Source organism: Ixodes scapularis, unplaced genomic scaffold (genome assembly GCF_016920785.2).
Source record: "Ixodes scapularis isolate PalLabHiFi unplaced genomic scaffold, ASM1692078v2 PGA_scaffold13__105_contigs__length_92229423, whole genome shotgun sequence".
NCBI classification, from domain to species: Eukaryota; Metazoa; Arthropoda; class Arachnida; order Ixodida; family Ixodidae; genus Ixodes; species Ixodes scapularis.
Genome location: NW_024609839.1, coordinates 77,046,556 through 77,071,534, shown reverse-complemented (window position 1 = coordinate 77,071,534; position 24,979 = coordinate 77,046,556). Strand labels below are relative to the sequence as shown.

The 24,979-nt window shown below is 42.9% G+C and overlaps 1 protein-coding gene across 1 annotated transcript in view; it reads right to left on the bottom strand.

Moving 5' to 3' along the window:
* LOC8050743 (multidrug resistance-associated protein 1) overlaps window positions 1-24,979 on the bottom strand; it is a 57,790-nt gene that overhangs the window by 28,139 nt on the left and 4,672 nt on the right. The window contains exons 2-15 of the mRNA XM_029984309.4: window positions 19,939-19,989; window positions 18,632-18,808; window positions 17,640-17,762; window positions 15,771-15,905; window positions 13,809-13,928; window positions 13,654-13,715; window positions 12,955-13,077; window positions 10,867-11,037; window positions 8,103-8,277; window positions 7,148-7,402; window positions 6,062-6,127; window positions 4,500-4,637; window positions 2,850-2,996; window positions 2,354-2,438 (exon numbers count right to left, since the gene is read on the bottom strand). Of these exons, the coding sequence (XP_029840169.2) occupies window positions 2,354-2,438; window positions 2,850-2,996; window positions 4,500-4,637; window positions 6,062-6,127; window positions 7,148-7,402; window positions 8,103-8,277; window positions 10,867-11,037; window positions 12,955-13,077; window positions 13,654-13,715; window positions 13,809-13,928; window positions 15,771-15,905; window positions 17,640-17,762; window positions 18,632-18,808; window positions 19,939-19,968 (1,807 nt within the window). The 5' untranslated portion in view covers window positions 19,969-19,989. The remainder of the gene's footprint in view (window positions 1-2,353; window positions 2,439-2,849; window positions 2,997-4,499; window positions 4,638-6,061; window positions 6,128-7,147; window positions 7,403-8,102; window positions 8,278-10,866; window positions 11,038-12,954; window positions 13,078-13,653; window positions 13,716-13,808; window positions 13,929-15,770; window positions 15,906-17,639; window positions 17,763-18,631; window positions 18,809-19,938; window positions 19,990-24,979) is intronic.

Here is a 24,979-nt window from a genome sequence, read left to right as displayed (position 1 = left end):
TCGCATTAAAATAAAAATGAAACACCGCTTTTCAAACTGTAAAGCTGTTCTCTAAAGAGGAGACACTACCCAGAAAACAAAAAATGTTTCTGCAAAAAAAATTAATTTTAAAAACGCCATATATACATCCGCCAACATCTAGAGAGTATTCCCAGAAAGTTTGATTTGTTTACCCTGTATAAGAATTTTTTTTATAAATTCTCTTCAGTCCACTGATGCTAAAGAAAAGGTTGAGGGTCGAGCACTTCAAAAGTGTCTTTCACTGTTCCACTTTTAGCATAAATTTCACTTAATAAGATCTACCGTTTCAGTATGAAACTATTGAAAGACTTAAAGGTTCACTAAAGACGTTTCTGAGATCTTGGTGATAGCTTTTCTTAGGTGCACCAAGCATCCTAGAAATCCAAAAATTATGCTTGTGCGACGTCCATTTTTCTACTAGAAATGTGATATAAGTTAGTGCCACACCCCTTTCTGAGCAAAAAAATCTGGATCACAGAATTCAGCGCTTGCGATTGGCTGACGCGCGCCCGTCGTCACGCCACCGGCACCTCTGCTGAATTCTGTGGTTCAGATTTTTCTGCTTAGAAAGGGGCGTGACACAGACTTCTATCACATTTTTTATAAGGGAAATGGATGTCGCACAAGCATAATTTTTCTATTTCTGGGATGCCTGAGCCCGTAGAATGAGTTATCACTAAGAACAGACAATCTCAGAGATGTCTTTAGTGCACCTTTAATTTATGTGGCTTTTATAAAGAAATTTTATGGAGACGGTTATATGAACTTAGAATTTGCATTTTCATGTTCCTTTATTATAAAAAATTGCAATTTGCAAAACTTAATAAAAAAATATCATTTTTTTTATTTGGAAAATGCACATTTTCTGAAATTTCTTTTCATAGCAACTCGCAACAAATATTCCAGTATGCATTCCATCAGAAAAATATGTGGTCATCAACACCATTTCTCAACGATAAATTCAATAAGCAGATTCCATGCTTTACTAAGGTATAGTACCTCATAATATTGATTCACAGGGATGAAACTTTGCATGCCCTCCTTCTATTTGGCCACAAACACAACCTGACGATTCAAAAGTAAACATTCCCAGGTAGTGTCCAACCCTGTGAACCAGTTTTATGAGGTGGTATATCCCCAGAACGAAGTAAAGCATAGCTTTGCATGGAATCTGCTCAATGAATCTATCATTGAGAAATGCTGTTGATAACCACATATTTTTTTCTGGTGGAATGCATACTGGAAAACCTGTTGCCAGTTACTACGAAAAGAAATTTAAAAAAAATATGCAGTTTCCAGGTTAAAAAAGATGTATAAAATGACTTTGTTTCACATTTATTAAGTTTTGCAAGTTAAAATTTTTCATAAAAAAACATGAAAATGCCAAATCTAAGTTTATAGTAACCGGGTCCATTAAATTTCAGCACATAAGCCGCAAACATTTAGGCCCTCGATAGTTTCATGCTGAAACAATGGTTTTATTAAAGTGAAATTTATGCCAAAAAGTGTAACTGAGAGAAATGCGTTCAAAGTGCTTGAACCCCTACCTTTTGTTTAGCATCACTGGACTGAAAATAATTTATAAAAAATAACTATGCAGTGTAAACAAATGAAACTTTAAGGGAATACTCTCCAGATGTTGGTGGATGTCAAAGCGGTATTTTTCAAAATCATCTTTTTTTTGCAGAAATTTATTTTTTCTGGGTTGTGTCATCCTGATCTATAATTCGCCATACGCGTGGGACAGTAGGCTGCGGAACTGCGTTGTCGGACGCAGCTTGAACCCCTACCCAAAAAGATTCGTCCCCTCTCCGATAATTATGAAGATGGTCATGGGCATTGTACGGCTGCTCAAATCAATGACGGAACTAACACACGTCTATTTAAGTCATACGCCGATATGCCCTCATCCCCGTTTGCCCAAAAGAAAACAATATCAGTCTAGAGCCTAGATTGCGAGTCTCGACGGCACTCCGAAATTCGCAAAACCAGTTTAAGAAAAATGAGCAGTTCAAATAGCAACTGCTGCAAACAAGGCTGGGCTGATGAATTTGAGCATCCAAAATAGACCATTCAGCATAATGGTAAAAATAAACCTCGTCCTGCTTTTGAAGTCATCTTAGCAAAAAAAAAAACCAGCACTTTAGTCTATGAAAGAGCAAAAACCAAAATAGCAGTTTCCTACACTCCTTCACTAAATAGGATATGCATAACAACATGAAGTCCATGCCCAGAGTACGGGCGGCATGTTTGAACACTCTTCTTTCTTAAAACTCAGCAGAAACAACATTAGTCACTTTTCCATGACAGCATCAGCTCTGTTCATGGTTACCTGGTAAAGGACTGCTCCCGACGGTGTGCTCGTCAAGTTCAGCCTCGTTCAGAAACTTCGACAGTCTCCCAAGGGAAACCACAAACTGCACGAGACACGAAGCCTCACCATTAGGTTTGCACTTTGAGAGGAAACTAGCAAACCTAGCGCTCCATCAATCCCAGCTAGTTAACTTCGAATAATTGTTCGCTAGACGAAATCGCATTTGTAACCTGGTAAGGCATTTTTCCGGGAGGTGGGGGGGCAATGCTTTGTCGGAACGTCGCAGGACGTAGCGGGGTAAACACTTTGGCACAGTTTGGCGTGGCAATCACATCACAGCAATTCCTCGAACACGAACAAAGGGTAGCCATTTCCCCTCATGGTGCTAATAGGCACGCAGCAACTAAAGTGCTTACACGGGATGTAGCTCAATCACTTCTGAAATCACCACGACCGGCTGACGGGCGACGTCTCTTAATCCCCGGCGAACGTTGCGCTTCACGGCGGCACTCACCCTAATGAACCTGGAGATGACGTCCGGCAGAATGCCCATGGGGAATCGGAGGAGCATAAAGAGCGAGAAAGAGGTGAAGGCAATGGACGGCGTCAGCTGGTTGCTCGGGCTCACCAGCAGGAAAGTGGCAAACGATGCCAAGGCAGCCTGAAATGGGACGAGAGGGTGGGTGCCACGGGTGTGATGCCGCATCTGCTGACAACTTAAGAAGCGCTGGGCGCGGCAAGCACCGAGCTTCTCATCATCCATCCGCAGCCCATCAGATTGCAGCATTAGAAAGTGAAGGACAAATCTCAAAGTAAAAAGTCATAGCATCCCCCGTAAGGATGCCCACCCAAAATGAAGAAATAAATTATGAAAAACATAGGGTGGGCAATCTTTGAGGATGCGAGACCAAACGTTTGTATAAAATAATGTGATAAAACACCGAGCTATCCCTTAAAAACCACGTGAAATGGGAACTGGTGCCGCCACAATTGCAGACGCGGCAAATTTCCGTTTTGCAATGCGATAAACATGAGGAAATTCGCAACAAACTCCTGTGTTATGGTAAAATATGGCACGGATTGCGGACGCAGCAGATTCGCTTTACACGGTGTGAAGGATACGCGGGAACCTGCCGCGAACTTGCGTGTCATGGGAATCGATACCGCAAATTCAGAATGCAGCAGATTTGCGTTTCAAGGTGCAATAAACATGCGGGGACAACTCGTACGTCACGGGAACCGATATCGCGTGCGTAGATCGCGGACAAAAAACGCGGGAACGAGCGAGAAACTCGCATTGTCACGGGAACGAATACCACAGATTGCGGACGCAGCAGACATCCATTTCCAGATTGAATAAGCACGCAAGATCAACACGCGTGTCAGGCAAATATTGTGTGCAAAGACTGCTAACAGAAATGTGTGATTCCGCTAAGATCTTCCTTGTCATACATACCAGTACCGCAGATATCGCTGTAGATGCGACTCCGGTCGGACATCGCGTGACAACCGACGGGAATACAAGGTGGACGATGTTTCAGAATTATTATGTTAAGATATTCAGCCAGAAAAATAGGATGGGCAATCTCTCGAGTAAGGGTGCCCTTACGGGATTTTACGGTAGCATACTCAGAGACAACTTTCTATAGCATTTCAGATGGAGTGAAGAATGCACATGCACAGCTTTGATCGGAACTAAGAGTGTGTGGGAGCCTGGGGACCAATAGCTTCGACTGCGTAGCCATGGAAAGTTGTCCACAAGCATATGAAAGTATGTATCGACTTAAGCTCCGTTTTAAGTTTTGCTAGAGTGGAAATGAATTAAGTCATATGGGTCACATCTTGTGATAACAGATAGAGTGATGCTGGAAGAGAGAAGTTTTTCGAACACCAGGGCACACAACTTTAGCTCTGGAGTGAGATAGAAAAAATGGTGGAACACAGTCCTAGTGAACATGACGTTAGACAGGTACGTGTGGACGGGTTGGGCTGAGTCAGGTTAGGCTTTCTACAATCGGTAAGCATGAATAATGGCACTCTCAATTTTATCTGCAATCATACATAGGGCTGGGTTGTGTTAGGCTGACCTCAACATATAAAAAAAGGCCTCCCCGGCTTTACTCGGCTCCGTAAAATTGTGAAAAGAAATGTCTTCACCACTCACCACATGGGGGGCAACACCCCAGAGGAAGCCAAAGACCGAATCCAACAAGGCAAACCTCTTGAGAAATGAAAGCTCCTTGGTTCGAGTTTCCTTCACTTTCTCCATGAAAGGCAGCTCCCATGCACTCAGCTTCAGCACCTGAAGAAAACACAACTTGACATGTCATATGTGTGCATATGAGCTCAGAAGCAAACAATACAAAGAACAAAACAGATGAGATATCCTTCCACGAAAAACAACAAATGACACACTTCCTTTTCTTCTTTGTTTTCCTTCATTTGTAGAACAAATAAAGCTTCTGCATGCAATTGCCATTACAACAAAAAAGAAAAAACCTGGAATATTAATTAACAGCCATTCCTTCTCCGTAACACAAATCACAACCGGTCACACGAAGTGTGACCACTGCTATGAAGCTGCTCCAGTCACTGTCAAGCTAGAGGGCCACATGGAGCCAGCACAATTATATGTTGATATATGTGGATAACCTTGGAAACTCAAGTACAGCCAAACCCGTTTATATCGAACTCGCAAAAAAGCGTCCACCAGCTCGATATAGCGGATAATTTGATATAAAAGTTTTAATGAATTTGGCTCAAAAATTCACTTTCTGCTGACATATTACACAATGAAATAGTATTCTGCTGCTTTTTCTTCATTGCATCCGCGATGACAATATTTTTTTACGCTATCGACGGACTCCAAAATGCTGAGGCTGCTGCCTTCTATATTTGCGCATTAGCGTCGAACTATGCACAGAGCACGGAGCACATCCGAGCAGGAGCACCTTCTCCTGCAGAACGCCGTTTTGCTCTGCAAGTTGGCTTTCCCCTAAGGCTGACGGCTGCATTGGGGGAAAGCCAGCTAGCAGAGCAAGCTCGCTTTTTTTTACTTCCAGGCGGCCGCGTCCACCGCCCGGAAGAAAGAATAATATTATCTTTTGCGGACGGAGCGGGGAGAGAGAGCACAGAGCACCTTCTGCCCGCTCCCGTGGCCGCCCGGAAAAAAATATAAAAAAGCCAGCATGCTCTGCAAGCTGGCTTTCCCCCCAGACGGCCGCGCACGTTGGTGGAAAGCCAGCTTGCAGAGCAAAACGGCGCTTCTGGCACTTAGATATATCGGTAGCGGCTGCTATTTTTGTTCGATGTAACCGTAGGTTTTGCACATATTATCACTGTAACATTACTGTGCACAAAAACTGTTCAATATAAGAGATAACTCGATGTAAACAGGTTCGATATAGTCGGGTTTAACTGTATGCCCAGACTGTTTGCAGTCACCCTAAGTCACTGTGACATCAACATTGTCGGGGAACCCACTACTAAGTCAAAACAACGAACCACCCCATCATCATACAGTGCTGTCCTGATGTGGATGCCACGTCAAAAAAAAAAGCAGCATGCTTGCTCTTTAAAACGCAGCAACACATTGACAAGTGACATTGTTACCCGGACAGAAGAAAGATACTTTTGGGAAGACTTTAATTGCATCTTAATGTGCTTCAAGACACCCAGGGCAATATCCTACACCAAGCACAGAAATGCCTTAGATGGGCCACATACCTTGATGCCGTTGAGAATCTCGTTGATCTGGCGCAGTCGTATATCCTTGAAGCCCATTTGCTTTGTCTAAGAGAAAAAAATTCATCAAATGATCCGACACCAGAGGAGAGGTTGAGTCAAGTGAAAGTTTTAGGTGACTACAAAAGTTAGCTGTAAAGCACCACTAAAAAGGTCTTTTCCTCGAAGAAGACTTTATATTTACAGAAAAAAAAGAAGCATTAAGCATGGAGATTGATTTAAATGTGCTGTTAATATGCCACAAAGTGTCTCTTTAGATCCCAAAAGCTGTAATTTTTAATGGAGGCATAAATATGCAAGACTACAGAGGTCTACAGGCACTCTCACAAAACCAAAATGGTATCCCTCTGTACTGCCGAGGAGTTCATTTCTATGAGACCAGAAAATGATGACAATGCCTATCACCCTGGGCACCATCACTCCGACTGTGGCATGTGCCTGCATGCGCACACTGTTACATGCACAAACCCCTGTTTGGTCGAACAGTTACATCTGCTCTCAGTGCCATTTATTCATTTAATAGAACTAACCTCCATCATTTCCACTAACAAAAATAAAGCTAAAATTTTTTTTCTTTTTGTGGGAGTACAAAATGATTTGTCACATGGAGAGCTCAATATGACTCCTCATGTGAGGAGAACAACTCTTTTTGTGAGGAGTCACATACCTCCTTTCGTGAGGAGGACAAAGTGACTCCACCGTGGGGGAGCTGAATGTAACTCCTTTCACGAGGAGAGTCAAATACCTCCTTTTGTGAGAGGCTCAAAACTACCCTTCATGTGTGGAGCTCAATATGACTCTAAGTAAGGCGAATTATTCCTTTTGTGAAGAGTTAAAACGTTTCCTTTCATCAGGACCTAAAAATAATTCCTTTCATATGAAGATATTTCGAACCATTTGCATACAAAAAGCCAATGATTGAAGAACGTAAGTCTTTCATGTGGGCAGATTCGTGTCGAAGGTCACGATGCACTCGGTGAGGCAATTCGATGGTAAAGCCCATTAAGTCGACCACCCGATAAAAGAAAAATGGGCCCGCGACAGTAACAGAGGTGTAACAAAGCTTGCCTGGTACTTGTCGGAGAGCATGGCGACGAACGACGTGGCCCCGGAGACTAGCACCATGACGGCGACGGTGGCGAGGCACGAGGGCCCCAGGTATTGCCACAGCAAGGCCAGGGTCATGATGATGCGGAGGGGCACCGTCCAGAACTGGGTGCTCAGCAGCAGGAACTGGCTCACCTCCTCAACGTCCACCGACATCAGGTTCATGATCTCGCCGGCTGTGTACTGGCGCCTCGAGCGGCTGTCAATCAGGAAGACCTGCCACAGCGGAACCGAAAGACAGGGCCGCCAAAGTGTTAAAACACAAAATGCGAAAGCAGAACCTAAATGGAGCTTTCACAAAAGCATTTCACTGCCACCCCAAACATTGAAAGGCCTTTAAAATATCTTCTGGTGACACTGATACGAGGTTTCACATCTATTTTACTTCCTTTGATGGCAGTGGAAGCTTGCAGATCCCTACCGTCAATAGCAAGAGATAATCCGCCCATTTCAGTGCCGTTAAAGGCAGTGAAAGGCCCAAATGCCTTCAAAATATCTCCTGATATCAATACCTGGAGATACAGCGTCTACTTCACTGCCTTCAATGCCAGTGAAAACTTTCAGATGCCCATTATTGATACCAGGAGACAATGTGTCCATTTGCCAGCCGTCAAGGGCATCAAAGGTTTTAGATTATTTTAAATTACTAAATGGTCTAATAACATACCCTCATAGAATAACCAATGCCCTTTGGGTGAATTGCATAAGCATTTGAGATACACAGGAGCTATAACTCTGGAGTGGAAAGGACTTCTCCTTTGTAGATTAGTGTTAGTACACAAAATAAAAACTCCTGTAGTGGCACCGTCACTAAGGAGACACTATAGTTACACTATAACAGATCGTTGACAAACTAGAGACGTGCTGCTGTATCGGCCAAGCACCGAAGATGGAACAAAAAAAGGAGGAGACCTACCTTTCTGTATAGAGCAGCCACAAGAGCAGACTGAACTTTGTATGCACCGATTCCTATTAAGTATACAGCGTGTGCATCCATGACTCCACTCAAAAACTGAAAGACGGCGTATCCTAAGGCGTACACATAGCCGTGCCAGCCATACTCCTTGTTCTGGAGGTATTCCAAAATGAAGCTGAAAGGCAAAGAGTACACAATGTAGCTTTTGCATCTGCAAAGATATGACTTGCAGACATTGGCACAGTCATTTGAAGACTCGCCGTCAAAGCACTCAACTGAAAGCGCACATTAAGTGAAGGGCTTTGAAAGGCTGGTTTGACACAAAAAAAAAAAAAAAAGAAACTGCAGGGTTCCTGTTACCATGCAATCAAACTTCCTCCTTTTCTGGAGCGTTTTTTAGATGCGACGACGAAACAGCATGCAGTAAACAACGAGTATTTATGACACCAACTCGACGGACATCACCGAGATTTCAAAACAGATGAGAACAGATGCTATTGTATTTTGAACTTTTTCTAGAGTCAAAGCATAAATTTCTCGAGTCTAGCCATAAAAATATGCTTGGAGATGCTCTGTTTCATCTCTGAAGAGTAGTACTGCCTAGAGTCCCAGAATAAAAAAAAAGAAGAAATGACATTGTTCAAAAAATGTTGCCTGCTACCTTAGGACAGTCAGGCAGTGTCACCAGATACAGTGTAGACCGCATATAACGTATGTCGCGGGAGTCGCGAAAATCCGCACTATAAGCGGTACCGCACTATAACCAAAACATCAATTTTTCAGGCCAAAATACATGCCATGAGACAACTTACACTTGTGAAAAGAATTTATTTTATGTTAGATGAAAAATAAAGCTTAGTTTGAGGAAAGTTTTTATTTCACCTGACTAGTACAGTTCTGTCTCAAGTGTGTTACACATTTTGAAAGAAATGAGCAGCTTTTGCCTGGCGCAGCCTTTTAACGGCGTCGCGGGTTGCGGACGGACGTTGAGAGCGGTCAGGATTGCTAACCCTAATCACTTTTCTCCGGAGATGAAAACGCGTGAAAATTCGCATCCTTCACACGGTACGCGCCAGTAATACCTTGAACTTGAGCGCACGCATGAAATGCGCCAAATATGAAATCCGGGCGATGTTCGAGGACACAAATGCTTAGAAATCACCACTGTAGTCGAAGTAAGCAAACACGACGACACGGGCGTTTCTGCCGTCTTGAGAGCGCCGCCTTGACATCGCCGCACGAGTAGGTGGATCTTCCCTTCTAGTACGTGCTGGGTTATCATAGCGACACACAACGAAAATTCACAGTCAAGGATAGCGCTTTTACGCGGAACGATGAGATGAACGCCGTCTACGACGACGATCACAACCGACGCCGTGTTTGCGGATAGAAGCAGCCGGCCCGCGACCGGCATGTAACGCGCGTAACACTTCTCCTCGACCTGCGATTGGTCTGTCGCTGCGGTTGTTTGTTTCCAACGCAGCGGAGGGAGGCACGCACGTGAACGACACGTGCGTGCGTCCCTCCGTCGCTAGGGCAACTGAAGCCTCTCTCTTCGCTTCTCCCGCTTCTTCGAGCACCCTCCTTGCCCTGCGAGTGCCGCTTGCGCAACGCTTGCGGCTCGCGCCGTCAGCGCCGTTATCTAGTGTCGCACAGGGAAGCGCGCTCGCTGCTCCGGTCGTCGGCGCGGCCGGCGGGCTGTGCCAGAAACCGCACTATAACCGGTATTTCCCTTCGCGCGCCTGCATTTTAAGCGGTATGTAATTACATGGAGTTCTATGGGAGACGAACCGGTGGTTTAAAAAAACCGCGTTATACCCGGACCTGCACTATAAGCGGTTACGTTGTAAGTGGTCTATACTGTATGAGAAACTAAAGTGAAAGAGAATTATAAAAATAAATAAATGGGAGTAGCCGAGGAGGAACGCCAACGCCACCTCACAGAGCACTGAGATCTAGGAGACGATGGTGACAATCGAGAAAAGCTGGCAGCGCAACATTAAAGCTTTCATCCCCTCTCGGAGAGCGATTGTCAAAGTTAATCTGATTGAATGCAGAGTGCACTGTGATAAGACACCTTTAGTCTATGTCAGGGTTCTCCCCAGAAATGTTTTAGGGGTAGACATAACCACCATGCGAGCGGCGAGGGGGAGTTTGCAATGCGGCACGATCTGGCTTGCCGACAGAACACACTTTGCGCAGGCTCTCTAACTTTGTGACCCCGTGAGTGGCATTGCGCCGCGGTGATATAAAACCAAAACCAAAATGCCTTGAAAAGAAAAAAAAAAAGGGGGTAGGGGGGGAAGGAAGGGCCGGGAGTGAGCAAGGAGGCAAAAATAAAGCAAGCCACAGCGTGAGCAAGCATTGAGCAGTGAAAGAAAAGTCCTCTCGGCTTTCTGCCCTCTGCCACTCACCGCCTGCGGAGAGAACTGCTGCACGGTGCACGTTCGTGGCGCCTGTTTACTTTGTGTTTTTCCGCGGCCAAGCACCGCCCCCCCCCCCCCCCCCCCCCCTCACTGCAGGCGGTGAGTGCTGTTCCTATTTAGTGCTGTTGTAAGTTTGAACAGGCCCTAAGTGTGTCCTACATCAAAGATTAAAAAACAATCTCGTATTCTATTCAAGTTCTGGTATAACCGCCAGAAAAGATGCATTCATAGACCTAACATCTTGTACAGCACACTAAAAGCCTGCAAAAGAACCAGGGCTTAGCTTGGGCCCTCAATAGACAAAGCGATTACAACACCGTACAAAACAGGATCCTTACCTCAACATAACAGGAGGAAGGAAGCTAAAGACGATCTGCATCACCTCCACCACGGACGAAAGGAACACCTCCCAGCCACAGATTTTGAGGATGACGGAGTAGAGGGACCTCCGTTTGGGACGGAGCGGTCCGTTGACGGTCACACAGTTTCCGTCGTCGTCCACACCGACACTTCACACGTAGTGCAAAGAGCAATCAATCAGTCAATCAATGTCTTGGTGTCCGTATTCTTGTTCAAGAGACCCAACTCCTTGGGGTCCCCCAAAATGTTGCCCTTATGTCCAATATATGGTATGCCTGACCAAAAAATCTACAATGTTATTTCACCGCAAAAATAAACTAGGCATCGCCGAATGCTCAGTGTCCATGCAAATGTAGAGAACTAGTGGTCCAAACCTGGTGCCCAAGTTCCAGAACTAACCGTAATGTTACTAAAAAGTTCAAAGTAATTATATGAGACTTTATCCTTGAGAAAATTTGCTCGTTCCCGGTAGCTGACTGTAATCCTGGGCTTTGTCGGCTGCCATTTTTGATTTACGAAAATCAAGCATAGCTTTTGAATCACGTAACAGCGAACTTTTGCCCTCCGCCCCATTTGGGCGGAGGTTGAGCGTTGGGAGATGCATAGTTTATTCTGGCTGGGAAAATAATACCATAAAGATTTTTCAGGGACACCCTGTATATTATCTTCTCCCACAAAAAGCAGTATCACCATTTGGCTCCTTCCCTTTCTCCCTCAAAAATTGTCAGCCTTGCTGATTTAACTTTTCCAGGTCTGCCTTTAATAGCAGCTTGGGTTACGTTAGCTGCCCTCAACACAACCAAAATCACTCCCTCAGATTCGTGTTTTATATTTGCTTACTGAGGCACGAGTATCATTTGGTTAAAAAAAGCTAACCACAATGTATTTGAATCTTTTAGGAAATTATTATGCCTTTCCCACATTCGCAAAGGTTACTATCTGGCTATTTACACCCTACTGCAATCTCCCCCCCCCCCCCCCTGAGAATGCACTATGTAAAGTTGGGCCTATTTTAGCTTTACTGCACAGAGACGGTTAGTAACGCTATAATATTGGTGATCTCTTACGGTTACATTGCTGTTAGGCAAGTTATTCCAGTCTGCCGCTGTGAATGGCAAAGTCGAGTTGCATTGAAAGCATAATATCAATGAACACTTGCAAGATTGGAAAACTTACAAGTTATCAAGAAACACTTACCAGTTATGGCTACAAGTTATTAGACATGGCACTCCTAGCGCCGCGTGCAAAGCCGAGCAAGCAGCGCTCGGTCACAGAATTCTAGATTAGCGTTTATTCCTACTCGGGGCGTAACTTTTATCATTTCGTCCCAGTTTTTTGTTCTCGAAAGTGCCTGTTCATTCTCTAAGGAGCTGCCCCGTGACCTTATCGAGTCAGTCTCTCTTTCGCTTGTTGTTACGCCACCAAATTGCCACCCACTTTTCTGCTGCCTCGACCTCATTCTTTATTTTGTTTATCACAAGTTCGCCGATTAAACTTTTATTTTCAGTTCAACATTTGTCCTCTCGTCACCTTCATTCGTGGCAATATAAAGGTATTGATTAAAATATTATTTACACTGATTATTATATTTTGTATAACATTGTTCATGTATTTCTATAACTATGTTTCACTGTTAATCTCTGCTTAATGCAAGTCATTTAAAGCACCTTTAAAGCAAAGCAACAGTTCTCTTTGAAAAGTATGACCTGAAGCCCTTATCTTTCTGACGCTTAGCTAAGAGGAAAGAACCATATCATTAAACGAAAGCTGGAGCAATCAATAGACAACCCCACTTATTTTTAGAAATGTGTTTAATATGCAGAACTTGTGCTTATCAAGCAATGAACTAGATTACTTCACATGCCAACTCGCTTTGTACAGCAAACATATCCTACAATCAACTGAGTAAGTGTATTTATATACAAATGTCTCTTATAATGAAGTTCACTATGAGAATCAAAATTAAACTTAAAGCTTATCAGCCGTCATAAATCAGAGTGCTAAGTTTAGGAGCCTGTCGTAACAGATCCTCTTACACGTAGACATTAAAGTCGAAGGGAAATTACCTCAAGGATTTTTTAAAAGCAGTCCTGTGGAATGTTGCCGAGACAGTTGAACACTTTAAGTCTGTACAAAGTGGGTTCAGTGAAGATAGTTCCAGCCGATTTCGATACCCGAGGATGACAATCCTGCAAAACAGTCATTGCATGCCAATTCATACGACAGACAACAGATCACCCATTCCACAACAATGTCACTTGGTCAGGCTCAAACACTGTACACAATAAAATATGCTGTCCATTGCGGATGGTGCTCTTCCGAACGTCCTTTGTCTATTCCTGACTGCGCAACAAAACTGTTTATCAATCTAGTATAATGTAGTTATAACGAAACTTTTAAAATGTCTGAACAAGTGCATAAACTACCATTGCTCTCATGCTCTTACAAGTGAAAGCCCACAAACATTTCCAAGGATGTCCTCCTATGTTCATTTAACATAAACATTTTCTTGCACAGGCAAAAAAAAAAAAAAATACATGCAGCAAATAAAAAAAAAGTTTTTTTTGTCAGGATGCAATTTGCTGCGAGATGGGGCTTTATAGAGTTTATTCACGGAAGTAACTTTATTGACTCCCACTAACTCATAATCACAAACGCTTGCCATTAAAAGTCAGAAATCCAAACGCTAGTCGCAACAATTAAGGCTCTTCGGTTATTACGAAAACCATACAGTAACCATAACCCTGCTGCGAATACTGCCTCACCTCCACATGTAAGCAAACACCAGCCTTGGAAACAGCGTCCATTCCTTCACGACGCAGTAATACTGTTACAAACAAAAAACAATTGTCGGGTGAGAATATGAAAGAGCAAAAAGGACAGCAATTCATGCCGAGCCCGGTTAGAGGTGGTCTCTTACCGTTTGTCCCCCTAGCCTCCCATACGGCGACACGCGGTCGGACAGGCTCGACAAGACGAGCTGAACCAGTGCCAATAAGAAGAGGCAGACATTGCACAGCACCCGGATGCTCAACTGGCCCTGGAAAGAAAAGTCAGAGCAACCAGATCGCTCTCAAATACACGCCGAGCATCTACTGCCGCCAAAGTTCCAACAAATGCCCCATTAAAAAAGAACAAAAAAACACTAAATCTAAGAAAAAAAATTCCTTTTCTACCTGGTGAGGACAGGCATGCCTCAAAATAAATGTTTGCAGAAAAAACAAAAAAAAATTTTTTTGCTTGATATTTGTGCTACAATACTGTAAAACCCTTAATGTTCGCGAGCCCTCAATTTTCGCGAATTTCACGAATTGAAGAATTCGCGAAATTTAAGGGGGCGCGAAAATTTCGGTCCTTAAGATTTTCAATGCAGGCGTCTGGAATTCGCGAAATTTAGTGGTCGCGATTATGTCATCTGTGACCGATTCGCGAAAAATAGGGGCCGCGAAAATAAAGGGTTTTACAGTACTAGTTTTTTTATTTGCGGGCAGAACCGAAATTGTACCCCTGTGAGATAATGATGACAGCATTTGTACGTAGTGTGCACTCTGATGTCCAGCGAACTAAGAGTGCACGCTAGGGATGTTGCAAACCAATCGAGGTTCAACTTTGTCGTACTTCTTGTGAAAAGTTCGACAAAGGTTCGACTCAGGTTCGACTGCTATGCACGTGGGTGACAGGCTGGCCAGTTTGCTTCGGATTGGATGGTGATGGCTAAGGGATGAATTAAGGGCAGCACTGATTGGTTATTTCAGTTAATACAGTACAAAAAATTAATTTATTAACTTCTTCAGTGATTAGAATTAGTTTCTTTTAATTGCAACTGTTCATAAAATTAAAATAACCCTTTGCATAAAAAAAAAAATTATCTAAACCTAGACATGCTTGTATCAAGGTCTGGCCACACTGTCTACAAAGTCAAACCGGTCGAATCTGGAAGGTTCGTCAAACCGGTTCGAACTAGACGAACCTTGAAAGTTCAACCTAAAAATCCGGTTCGACAATAGTTTGTGACACCCCTAGCCCACACTAGTTGGGTACAAGCGCTATCATCATCATCCCACAGCAGTACAATGTCGGTTTTGCCCAAAAATAGAAAAAAATTATATTGCAACATAAATAGCAAGCAAAATATTTTTTTTTTCTTTTTTTTTTCAACGCACATTTGTTTTGATGCATGCATGTCCTAATCAGTATAAACAATTTCTTCTTTTTTTACTAGGTTGTGTTTTTTTAAAACTTCGTATGAGAACTCTTCGAAGTCCTTCCTTGCTCACGTGTTGCACCACTGCAAGCAAAGCCAAGGGATGGAAAGTCAGCATCATGCAGCAGCTTAGTCATCGACCCTACTGCCTGTGGTTTGACATTGTGGCGCGAGTGACAAATAGTGTAGTGCCACGTGGAGGAGGAGAGGGGACTCAGTGCAGTAACACTCCCCTCTCTCTTCCTCCGGAGGTGCCAAGTAAGTTAGTAGTAGGCACAGAGGCATCTCACGACCAGATTTTACGTGCAGCGCAGAGAAAAAGATACAATTCCCCCAAAGAAGAGGTGCATAAATGAAGAAGGAAAGTCCTTTATACATCCACAATTTATTTACCACCTGTCACATTGCACATTATTTCGAAAGAAAGTGCTGCTCGTTACAAATGCCGTCAAGAGCTACCTCAATACACACGAAAAGATAAACACATACGACGGAGCAGATAATATTATACAACAATAATAATAGGAATAGTTTAAAATAATAATAATAATATTAATGCTACCTCACCTTCATTGCATCACACGAAATGTCCAAGTCGGGCGATTATCATGTTTAAACAAATGGGGGCAGTGGCGCAATCAAATTATAGTTTCTTCCCTGCGGAGCGTTATCACTCACCTGGGCGTATTCGACGAGGTCGGAGTACCCGGTGAGCCCGGTAGAGAAGGCGAGCAGCAGCCAGAAGAGTGGAATGACCACGGAAGACCTCAAACCTTTCCACCTCGCGCATATCGTCAGCGACGTGATGAGTACCTGGAAAGAAGCCCGTTTGTAGGCCTGAGTGTCACGGTGAAGCTCAGCCCTCCAGAGACGATTATGATAAGGAAGGTGGGCTGTCCTTGTACACTGCACGACACTGTTAGCGGCGCAAACAAGCAGTTTTCTGGTTTTTCCGAGTTCTCTTAAAAGTCCGGCAGATTTTTGAGCGGTCCAAACTAAACCCATTTTCGGAATACCCAGGATTTACTCTTCCCGGCGTGCCATTTACAGTCTCCAAATTAAATATAGCTATCAAGAAAACGGCGAGCGAAGCTTATGCAAAAACCAATGTTTAAACTTTTCCGCACTCCCCAGTGGAGCGACGTCACGCATTGTGCGACTTGCACGTCAAGCGGGCAGTCTAGACAAAAATGCCTAGAAACCAAAAGTATCATTCCTCCTCTTGACCTACCAAGCCCATTTGCTCCCATTCCGCTTTTTTGGAACTGACAGTGTTGCGCAGTGAATTTCTTAACCGCTTTTTCCAAGAGGGTACACGGCGTCTCATTTCTTGAAATGGCCACCGCATTCGGCGAACTGCAGAGAATACTCATCCCGTGTAGCGGCTAACGACTTTAATTCAAGAGACACTTAACTAATTCAAAAAGCATAACCAAACTTGGTATGCAACTAGCTCAAAGTATAAATGAAAACTGAATAAGATATTTTCCTGCTAGCACCTACATGGTGAACAAGAACAGAGCAAAACATAAGGACAAAAAAAGAGTTCCACGCACGACAGGAGAAGTGCTGACTCACAACTACTCAATGAAGAGCCGGTGCATGCCGTAGCAAGGAGCTATCAGGGATGGAAGATCAGACTGCGAATGTGCGTGTTTTCTTGTTTCTTTTCCACGTGTAAAAAACCGAGTACTACCGTAAAATACTGGGCAAGCGCCAACTCAAAATTTGGAGATAATCGCAAAAAAATGGGGGATGGGCGCTTGTCTGGTCATAAATTTTACATATAAATGTACTGTGCGTATATTCTCAGATCTTACAAATTTGGTAATGGGCGCTTAATGTGGAATGGGCGGATGCGCGGTATTCTACGGTAGTTGCGAGTCAGCACTTGTCCTGTTGTGTATGTTCTTCTTTTGACCTCGTCGTCTGCATTGTTTTTGTTCATCATGTAAACAAATGCGAACAAGCTCAGATTTCAACTTCATTACTGTCAGCACCTATTTTCTTCTGTCCCTGTCTTTAGGTGTTTAACTTCAAGGATGAAAAAAGATCACCATGTTATTGGCTTCAGAAGTTAGCCAAGTCAGAATCGGGAATGAGTGGAATCACTTATTGCATAAGAGCCCTTGAACACTGCAAAGTTGGGACAATAATGGATAGCAAACCTGCCACCTGCTTGGTACTCTAACTGACCAGTAAAAGGTGTCATTTTGTCCACAGCTTAGTAAATGTCAGCAAGAGTTTCGTTTTTTTATAATACTTGCATCAATCTAGTCATCGAAATATGGCCATATTGTCTGGACCTCCACTTGGAATTGTAGGCTGCATCGGTATTGAAAAAGCCTTTGCTACTTGCCATAATACTGCACTTTTTATAAACGTGGTATTTGTCCCAATGTACTTGTATTGACCAAAATCATCTTTACTAAACATTCCAAATAGAGAAAGCGAAAAAGAGACCGACTTTTGAAAGAAGTCGAGAGTCCCCATTGCATGTTCCCTACATGTAGAAAATCAATGCAGGTGGATAGAGATAGGACTCACAAGTGTACACAGAATGATGGTAACCCCTGCAACTTCGGCCAAGTCGGCTTCATGTTGCAAGTAAGAAATGGATGATGCTGCAAGTTGAGCTAGACACACGACGTATGTGAGCACTTGAAAGACCTGCAAGAAATTAGCAGTCACAGTTAGAAAGCCAAGGCACCACACAGCTGCAGAACTTTGAATTTCAAGATGAATAAAAAAAAGTCAACTTGTAAAGCCAAATAAATTAGCCAAGACACTTCAATACATACACTCTGGATTTTAATATCAAGAATAAAACTGCATTCCTAAAAAGAAATATTTTAGACTTTTAGGTTCAAATGCCAACGCCCACTCTAAATATTCTCATCAGGATATAAATAAACTAGTATATAAACCCAAGAGTGACTACATTCACCTTAAAACTGAGGACTGTTCAGAAAAATGTCTTACTGAGGGTTGACCTGACCTCACTAAAGCAATTCTTTTCGATTCAAAGAATGAAATTAGCCTGCGTCTTTTATCGTTCAGACCCGCACCCTTCATAACAAAGTGTGTTGTTCTGCAAGAGCAATGCAGTTTAAACACCTCAGAAAACACTGGGATCTTGTTCACAGTAGCTCACTTCCTAAACTATATTCCATTTCATAATTAGCATACAACACTGTCAAAACTGCTGACATGTGGCTTGATCCTGCAATTCATTTCCATGCACTGTTGCAAGAACGAGGCGCTAGGTCAAGCTACGTGCTCATGCAAACAGCTTTGACAGCGTTGTACGCCAAGTAGAAAACGGAGTATAGGTTAAATATAATTAAAAACAGTGCACAAAAGAACTGGATGAAGAGAAGGGACACAGAACAAAGAGGCGCTGCTTTTCATTATGTTTAACACCGCCAACTTTCCCAGCTTACTACCTTACTGCAGAGTGTAGGTTATCTATACAACGCTCAAACTTCGCTCCCATTTGAATAGAGTGAATACAACTAAGCAAATGCGAATGACAGTACCAGCTTAAGGATGTAGAGCCAGCTCCAGGGATTGGGATTTCTTCGGCACTTTGCCAGATTTGAAATCTCGAAGAGGGCGAAGAACCACGTCAGAGAGCATGGCGCCCACGTTAGGACGGTGCTACGGAAGCAGGGTGTGATGTTTGGGACGTCCGTATCCCAAGCAAGTGTTGTGTTCTGAAACGTAGCAAATGCCCCAAAGTAATAATGAAGCAGTTTGCAACGCGCCCAAAAGCTTCTTGGCAGAAGAGAGGCAACAGCACGAGAGGTCTTGGCACGAACCTACATTCCACGCGTTAACATATCATACAAAAAAATGGCTCCTCAAAATGAGTCAGGCACAGCACTGTTTGAAACCAATCGCTAGTGAGCCAAAGGGTACGATATTAGGTATGTTACGAAACCAAGTTGAACAAGCAAAGCATGTATATCGCAACACTCCGTTCTGTTACAACAATGATTATCCGAACTTGGTCAGATTGAGCAGTACTTGAAACAAACTACCGCCTACAAACAAGAACCTGACCAGCAGAAGTATGATCTCTGAAGCAGGCACTTCCCTTAACTCTGTATAATTTAAATTAAAATTCGGATTGGTGGCATCTAATTACCTTACAGTCCACACTGTACATATGCATCTCATTGTTAGAGGTCAGCAAATGTAATCCCTTATATTACCCACTGGATAGTGCATGCCAAACACCAGCCCCGTTGGAATGGTGAAAGTCGGCCTGATTATTGTGACTGGCCAACCCGATTGTGAACCGTCGGAGTAGGTGACAATGCGATCAGTTTGCAAATACAGATTGTTTTGTTTTTGTGAAGATCTGGGCAGAAGGCCAGGCACAAGGTGCGCAGCAGAATTTACGGCGAGAATAGATATTCTATTGATAACGTAAGCAAAAGGTGGAATAGCAGAACACAATCGAGCTCTTTTGTTTACAAATGAGACTGGACAGCAGCCGCCAAGACAATACCATATTAATTTCATGCCCCCCCAAAAAAAAAAAAAAAAAAAAAAAAAACAGCCTTCCAGCCACTGCTTATATCAAAACGTAATGCTGGAGTACTGACTGAAGCATTTTATTGACGGACACTCTTAAGACTATAATGTATAAAAATAAATAAATAAATTTATTCATTACCAATCAATTTGATTTTTTTTTGCCCATACACTCTGTATAAGGTGAAATGGCTTGTTTTGTATACAACTAATGGATGCAATTTTTTTTTTTTTTTTTTAGAATATATACAAAGAACGGACAACGTCTGATCTAGAAGATGGCGAGACACGTGGAAAGACGTACCCAGAGCGAAGTGTTGCAAAAGTTCTCCATCTCCGATCATCTCAGGAAGCCCTTTGAGACGAGAAGGAAAAAAGAAAGAGAAAATCTTGTCAGTAGGCCACAATGAAGCCGACTGTTTACAGAGCTACTGGTATCTATCAAGTGGCACACCCACGGATTGGAGGAGATACCGTCATTACACTCGGAGAATACCGACGGCCCCAAACATACACTCATCCCGGTTGTCTGGTGCCACGATTGGGGGGAAAAAAAACGCAGAAGTCGTCAAAATGAGAGCATGTTACAGGAAAAGTTACGTGAAGCAAACAAATAAAAGCAAAAGCTCTCCATTCCACTTGAGTGGCCTCCCTAAAGGAAAATGTATCAGAAAGAAAGAAAAGTATGTCTGGTTTCTTTACTGAAGAAAAGACGCATAATTCAAACAAAAAGTCACCGCTTCTTTTCCATCTCATACAAAATACCTCAAGGTCACATTAATATGTATTAATTTAAATATAGGAGTTTGTAATGCCTTGCAATAACCAAAATGAGACACAGACCAACATTTTTCAAAGTCAGTTACTCTCTCGATGATGAACTCCTCAAAAAAGCGCATTCAGATAAGTTTTTACAAAAAATAAAAATTTAAAATTTAAAAAGAAGTTGTCCGACGAAAGCAATTTCGCACACAATGTGTAAAGGTTTGAGGCACAGGCGGTGAGTGCAGTGGGGACTGCAAATAATACACAGCTGTGCAACAATAAGCGAGGCATTCAAAAATAAACCATGCTTTCAACAGTAGACACAATATGACTTCCTTTCATGCACGCGAGAAAATAGACCCATTCATTAGCCAGTAAATATTAGATAAAAATTTGCGGGTATGCTACGCTGTTGAGGGGAAATAAGAATACAGTGATGTGATTGGCCTAAGCCGTTTTGGAGCACCTTTTGGAGCAGCTAAAACGGTGTTCTGGAGCAGCAAAAGCGGCCTTTGTAGCAGGTAAAACAGTGTTTTGGAGCAACAAAAGTTGCTTTTGGAGCAGCCAAAACAGTGTTTAGAAGCAGCAAAAGTGGCTTTTGGAGCAGATATACTTAAAGAAATAAACATATTTGTTTTAAGTGCAGGACGAACGAAGGAGACTTCGCTCGTTGCAATAAACAAATTATGGTCAAGTTCGACCACCTGGGAGTCTTTCAACATGTAACTGAAATGCCAACGACACGACACATTTTGCAAGGCTCCACTTAAATTATGCATATAGATAGTTTATAGATAAATAACCAAACTTCACATATTAAAATTTATTTGAAAATGACCAGCTTATTAGTAAATATCACAGCATTCGGTTGACTACCGTAGTTATATAATATAATAAATGGAAGCTGTCTCTGACTGATGAAACACGTGACTACTGCACTGCAATCCGAAACTGTACACAAGTAAGCTGCATTAAGACTAGCGGGTGCTTTTCTTTTTGCTTTTCGAAACTTTCTACAAGGCTGCTGCAAGCCTCGCTTTGCCTTTCGCTAGTAATAAATTCCCATTTTCAATGTCTCCAAAGAGACATCAAGACATCCCACAAGTGACCAGTGTTGTGGCCGTTGCCGAGCAATTCCGAAAAACCGCTTGCCACCGTTTTACTGGTTCCCGACGTGCCAGATTTTCGTCAAAAGTAAGCAAACGTAAAACAATGGGTTGCAAGCGTCCCGGCTGGTGCCTCTGTCGTGCAGTCATGTTCGCACGCACATGAGGGCAACTTCGGCAGGCTTGCATTTGCAAGTGCTTCGTCGCGCGAGCGGAGGTGGCTGTTCAATCGAAACAGACACCATGCCACTCCGCTCCGTCGCCAACTGGTTCCCAAAATTATATGCAAAATGTAATTGTCCAGCATACTACAAAAAACAGTCCAGCGGCAAGTGCTTGCCAGGCCAGCAGGCGAGGTACAAGCTAAACACACAGAAAAAAAAAGAACTTGAGCGAGTCAGGTCAAAACAAGACATCGCGAGTCAAGATAAAAAATGTACTTGGAGCGCTTTGTACAACGACTGAAGCACTGAAGCGCCAACACAGGCCCGCGTCTATCGTTGAAATTGTTTTTAAAAAGACGCGAGAGCGTGGAATGAGAGGTGGCGGGAAAAACTATGCAAGACCGGATGGACGATTAATACAGGGTACTTTTTGTTGTGCGGCCGCTTGCGCTACTTAGCTCATGCATGCTCAATTACGGTACTCAGTTCAATTTCGGTTTTGAAAGACGACCAAAATTGGTCTTTTGGCGCAGGCTTGGCGCAGATTACCCATATTTTGGCAAAATGTAGCAGGATGTAGCAGGGTTCGCCCCTTGGCGCAGTTTGGCGCAATTGGCGCAGCAATCACATCACTGAGAATATCATGAAGTAGGTCAGTACAGAGAAAAGTAATGAATGAAAAAAGGACGAGAGTGAAATGCATGATTAAAATAAAATTTTACGTTGCACTCAGGAAACCAAATGACGGTTTAATATGACCCTATCATTCATCAGCACAAAACAGATTAATTGCATAATGTATTGAAACGACAGGCAGCCAAATAACCACGGTGTAAGCTTTTTTTAAAGCCGAAATTGACCGACTGCTTGAGCTTAATCAATAAAAATCCATTTGACGTGTTTGATATAGGGTGACAATAAAACAACATTTATTGTGGACCTCTGCAACTTTATTTACCTGTATCATATTCATACGGTTAAAATGTGAATAATGCCTCTGAGCACTTAATTTTGGTTTAAATAAAAACTAACAATGAAATTATATATAATATATAATGGTGTTTTTTTATAAGCTTTACAGATTTGTTTAGAAAGAGCTGTGAAAGCTACACCTATGCGGTTTGTGCAGGTGAGTTATACAACCAGGAGGACATAGTATAGGGGGCTAGTCGTAACGATCAGTCGACTAATTAAATATAATTTATTCATTAACTAATTAGTGAAAATGAAAATGTGGTGCCAAAGAGAACCTTGCAGACCATCATTAAAACCAGTAAATCAACTATATTTAGAAAGATATAAGGCAGGGGCAGCATGTTACGGCGTTCTGAAAAAAGGTGCTCAGTTTGGAAGCTTTTTTTAGGTTTCGGTTGGGGAGCAGGGTTGCGGGCACAGATATGCGCTCCAATAAGAAACCGAAACCTAGGAGCGCGTCCAAATTGAGCATTTTTATGGAACACCGTAAAATGCGGCCCCGGGCTTATATCTTTCTAAAAAGATTTGATTTAGTGGTTTTTGATCACCTCAGCAAGTTTCTATTTAAAACCATATGTTGATTTTCCCTAATTAAAAAGGTAATTAAGATGATTCACTTAATTAACTGACTGTTACGATTAGCACCCTGTTTGATGTCCCTCTGGCCATATAACTCACTTGCACAAACCACATAGTTGTAGCTTTCATGGCTTCTTTTAAGCAAATCTGTAAAGCTTAAAAAAGAAAGAAAACCATATATATTATACAGTTGAACCTCGATTTAACGAAACCCAATATTACGAATTTCCCGATTTAACGAACACATTCGGATTCCCCTCGCAGCCCATGCGCGAGGTCTCCCCCTTCCTCGATTTTACGAAGTTCCCGTCTTAAAAAATAATTTGCGGGTCCCGGTGGCTTCGTTAAATTGATGTTCAATTTAAAAATCAAGTATGATTGCACAACCCACACGTGCTCGACATAGTGATTATATGTGCGAACCCAAGACGTACGTAAGCAACAGACTTGCAGTTGCGCAGAGGAACAGGGCAACAGATTTCGAGTTTATCCTATTGTGCAACTCAATATCGAAGCTGCAGGCTACGATTAACAGAGTTAATGTATTCGAAGCGATAAGCAGGAGCAAGGTTCGAGTACTTTGAGCAGATCTACCGCTCGCGTGAGAGCTGCTGGCCGGCAAGGTTTCGGATCGGTCCGCATTTCAATTCTATCAAACCACGATATATCTTGCGGGAAAGCGGTTCCAACTTCTAGCGATGAAGTACTAAAAGAAATCTTTTGCTCATTTGCTTTCAACTGGCTGACGTCCAAATCTTGAGCCGCAGAGCCTCGGGCAATCTGATGCTTGACGACTCGACCTCCCCTTGGACGACTTGCTTAAAGGGGCACTGACACCCCAAAGGTCATATTTTTTTTTATTGTCTAAAACGATGCAAATTGTAGTCATAGACAACAACTTGCATCAATCAAGAAATTTAGAAGCTTTGTAGGCGACATTTTTGTAACATTTAATAACGGCAATCGTAAAACATGTTTTTTAACGCAATTGTGAATGCACTACGGCCCCTCTTTTTGAAATACCAAAAATAAGAGTTCGGTGAGATGTTGCTTCCTGGATTTGTGTACTCCCTCGGAAAACTTGGCGGTGCTCGAGCAGAAGATGATCGGCGAGTCAGGGAAGAAACCGTTTTTTTCCCGCGCCGGCGCCCTTCTATCCCGCCTGCTCACCTCCTCCTCGCTTCGGGTAGCAATGGCAACGGCGCTTTGCCTCGTAGCATGGAGCAGAGGTCCGAAAGAAAGTCGAGTCACAGGAGACCGCAAAATTTGACTCTCTGCACTGGCGCGGATCGCGCAAAAACTTCAAATTCGGCATTTCGAATTTTTTTTTTTTTTTTTTTTTGAATTCAGAAATGCTGAATTTTTAAGTTTCGAATATCAAGGGTAATGTCCCGGCATCGTTTTCAATCATCTCGGATAATTAGAAAAAAAAAATGATTTTGATTTTTCGTGCGCTTCTGACTCTGGACACACAGTGAGAATAAACAGAAGAGAGGATTGCAGGGCCGACCAAGCTAAATGCGCTTATTCTTGCCGATCGAGTAGATAGAAACTGTAACCAAGACAAAATTAAACGTTTTTGGTGCACGTTTTGGTGCATGATGGAGTGAGATATTGGTTGTGGTGCAGTTTCCGCAACATGGCGCAGGATGGCGCAGACAAATGCGTCTGGCGCAAAATGGTGCAACCGTTCCCACCCTGATGACACTATAGAAGTGCGCGCTATCGGAGGAACGGGGCCTGAATGTGTTAGTGT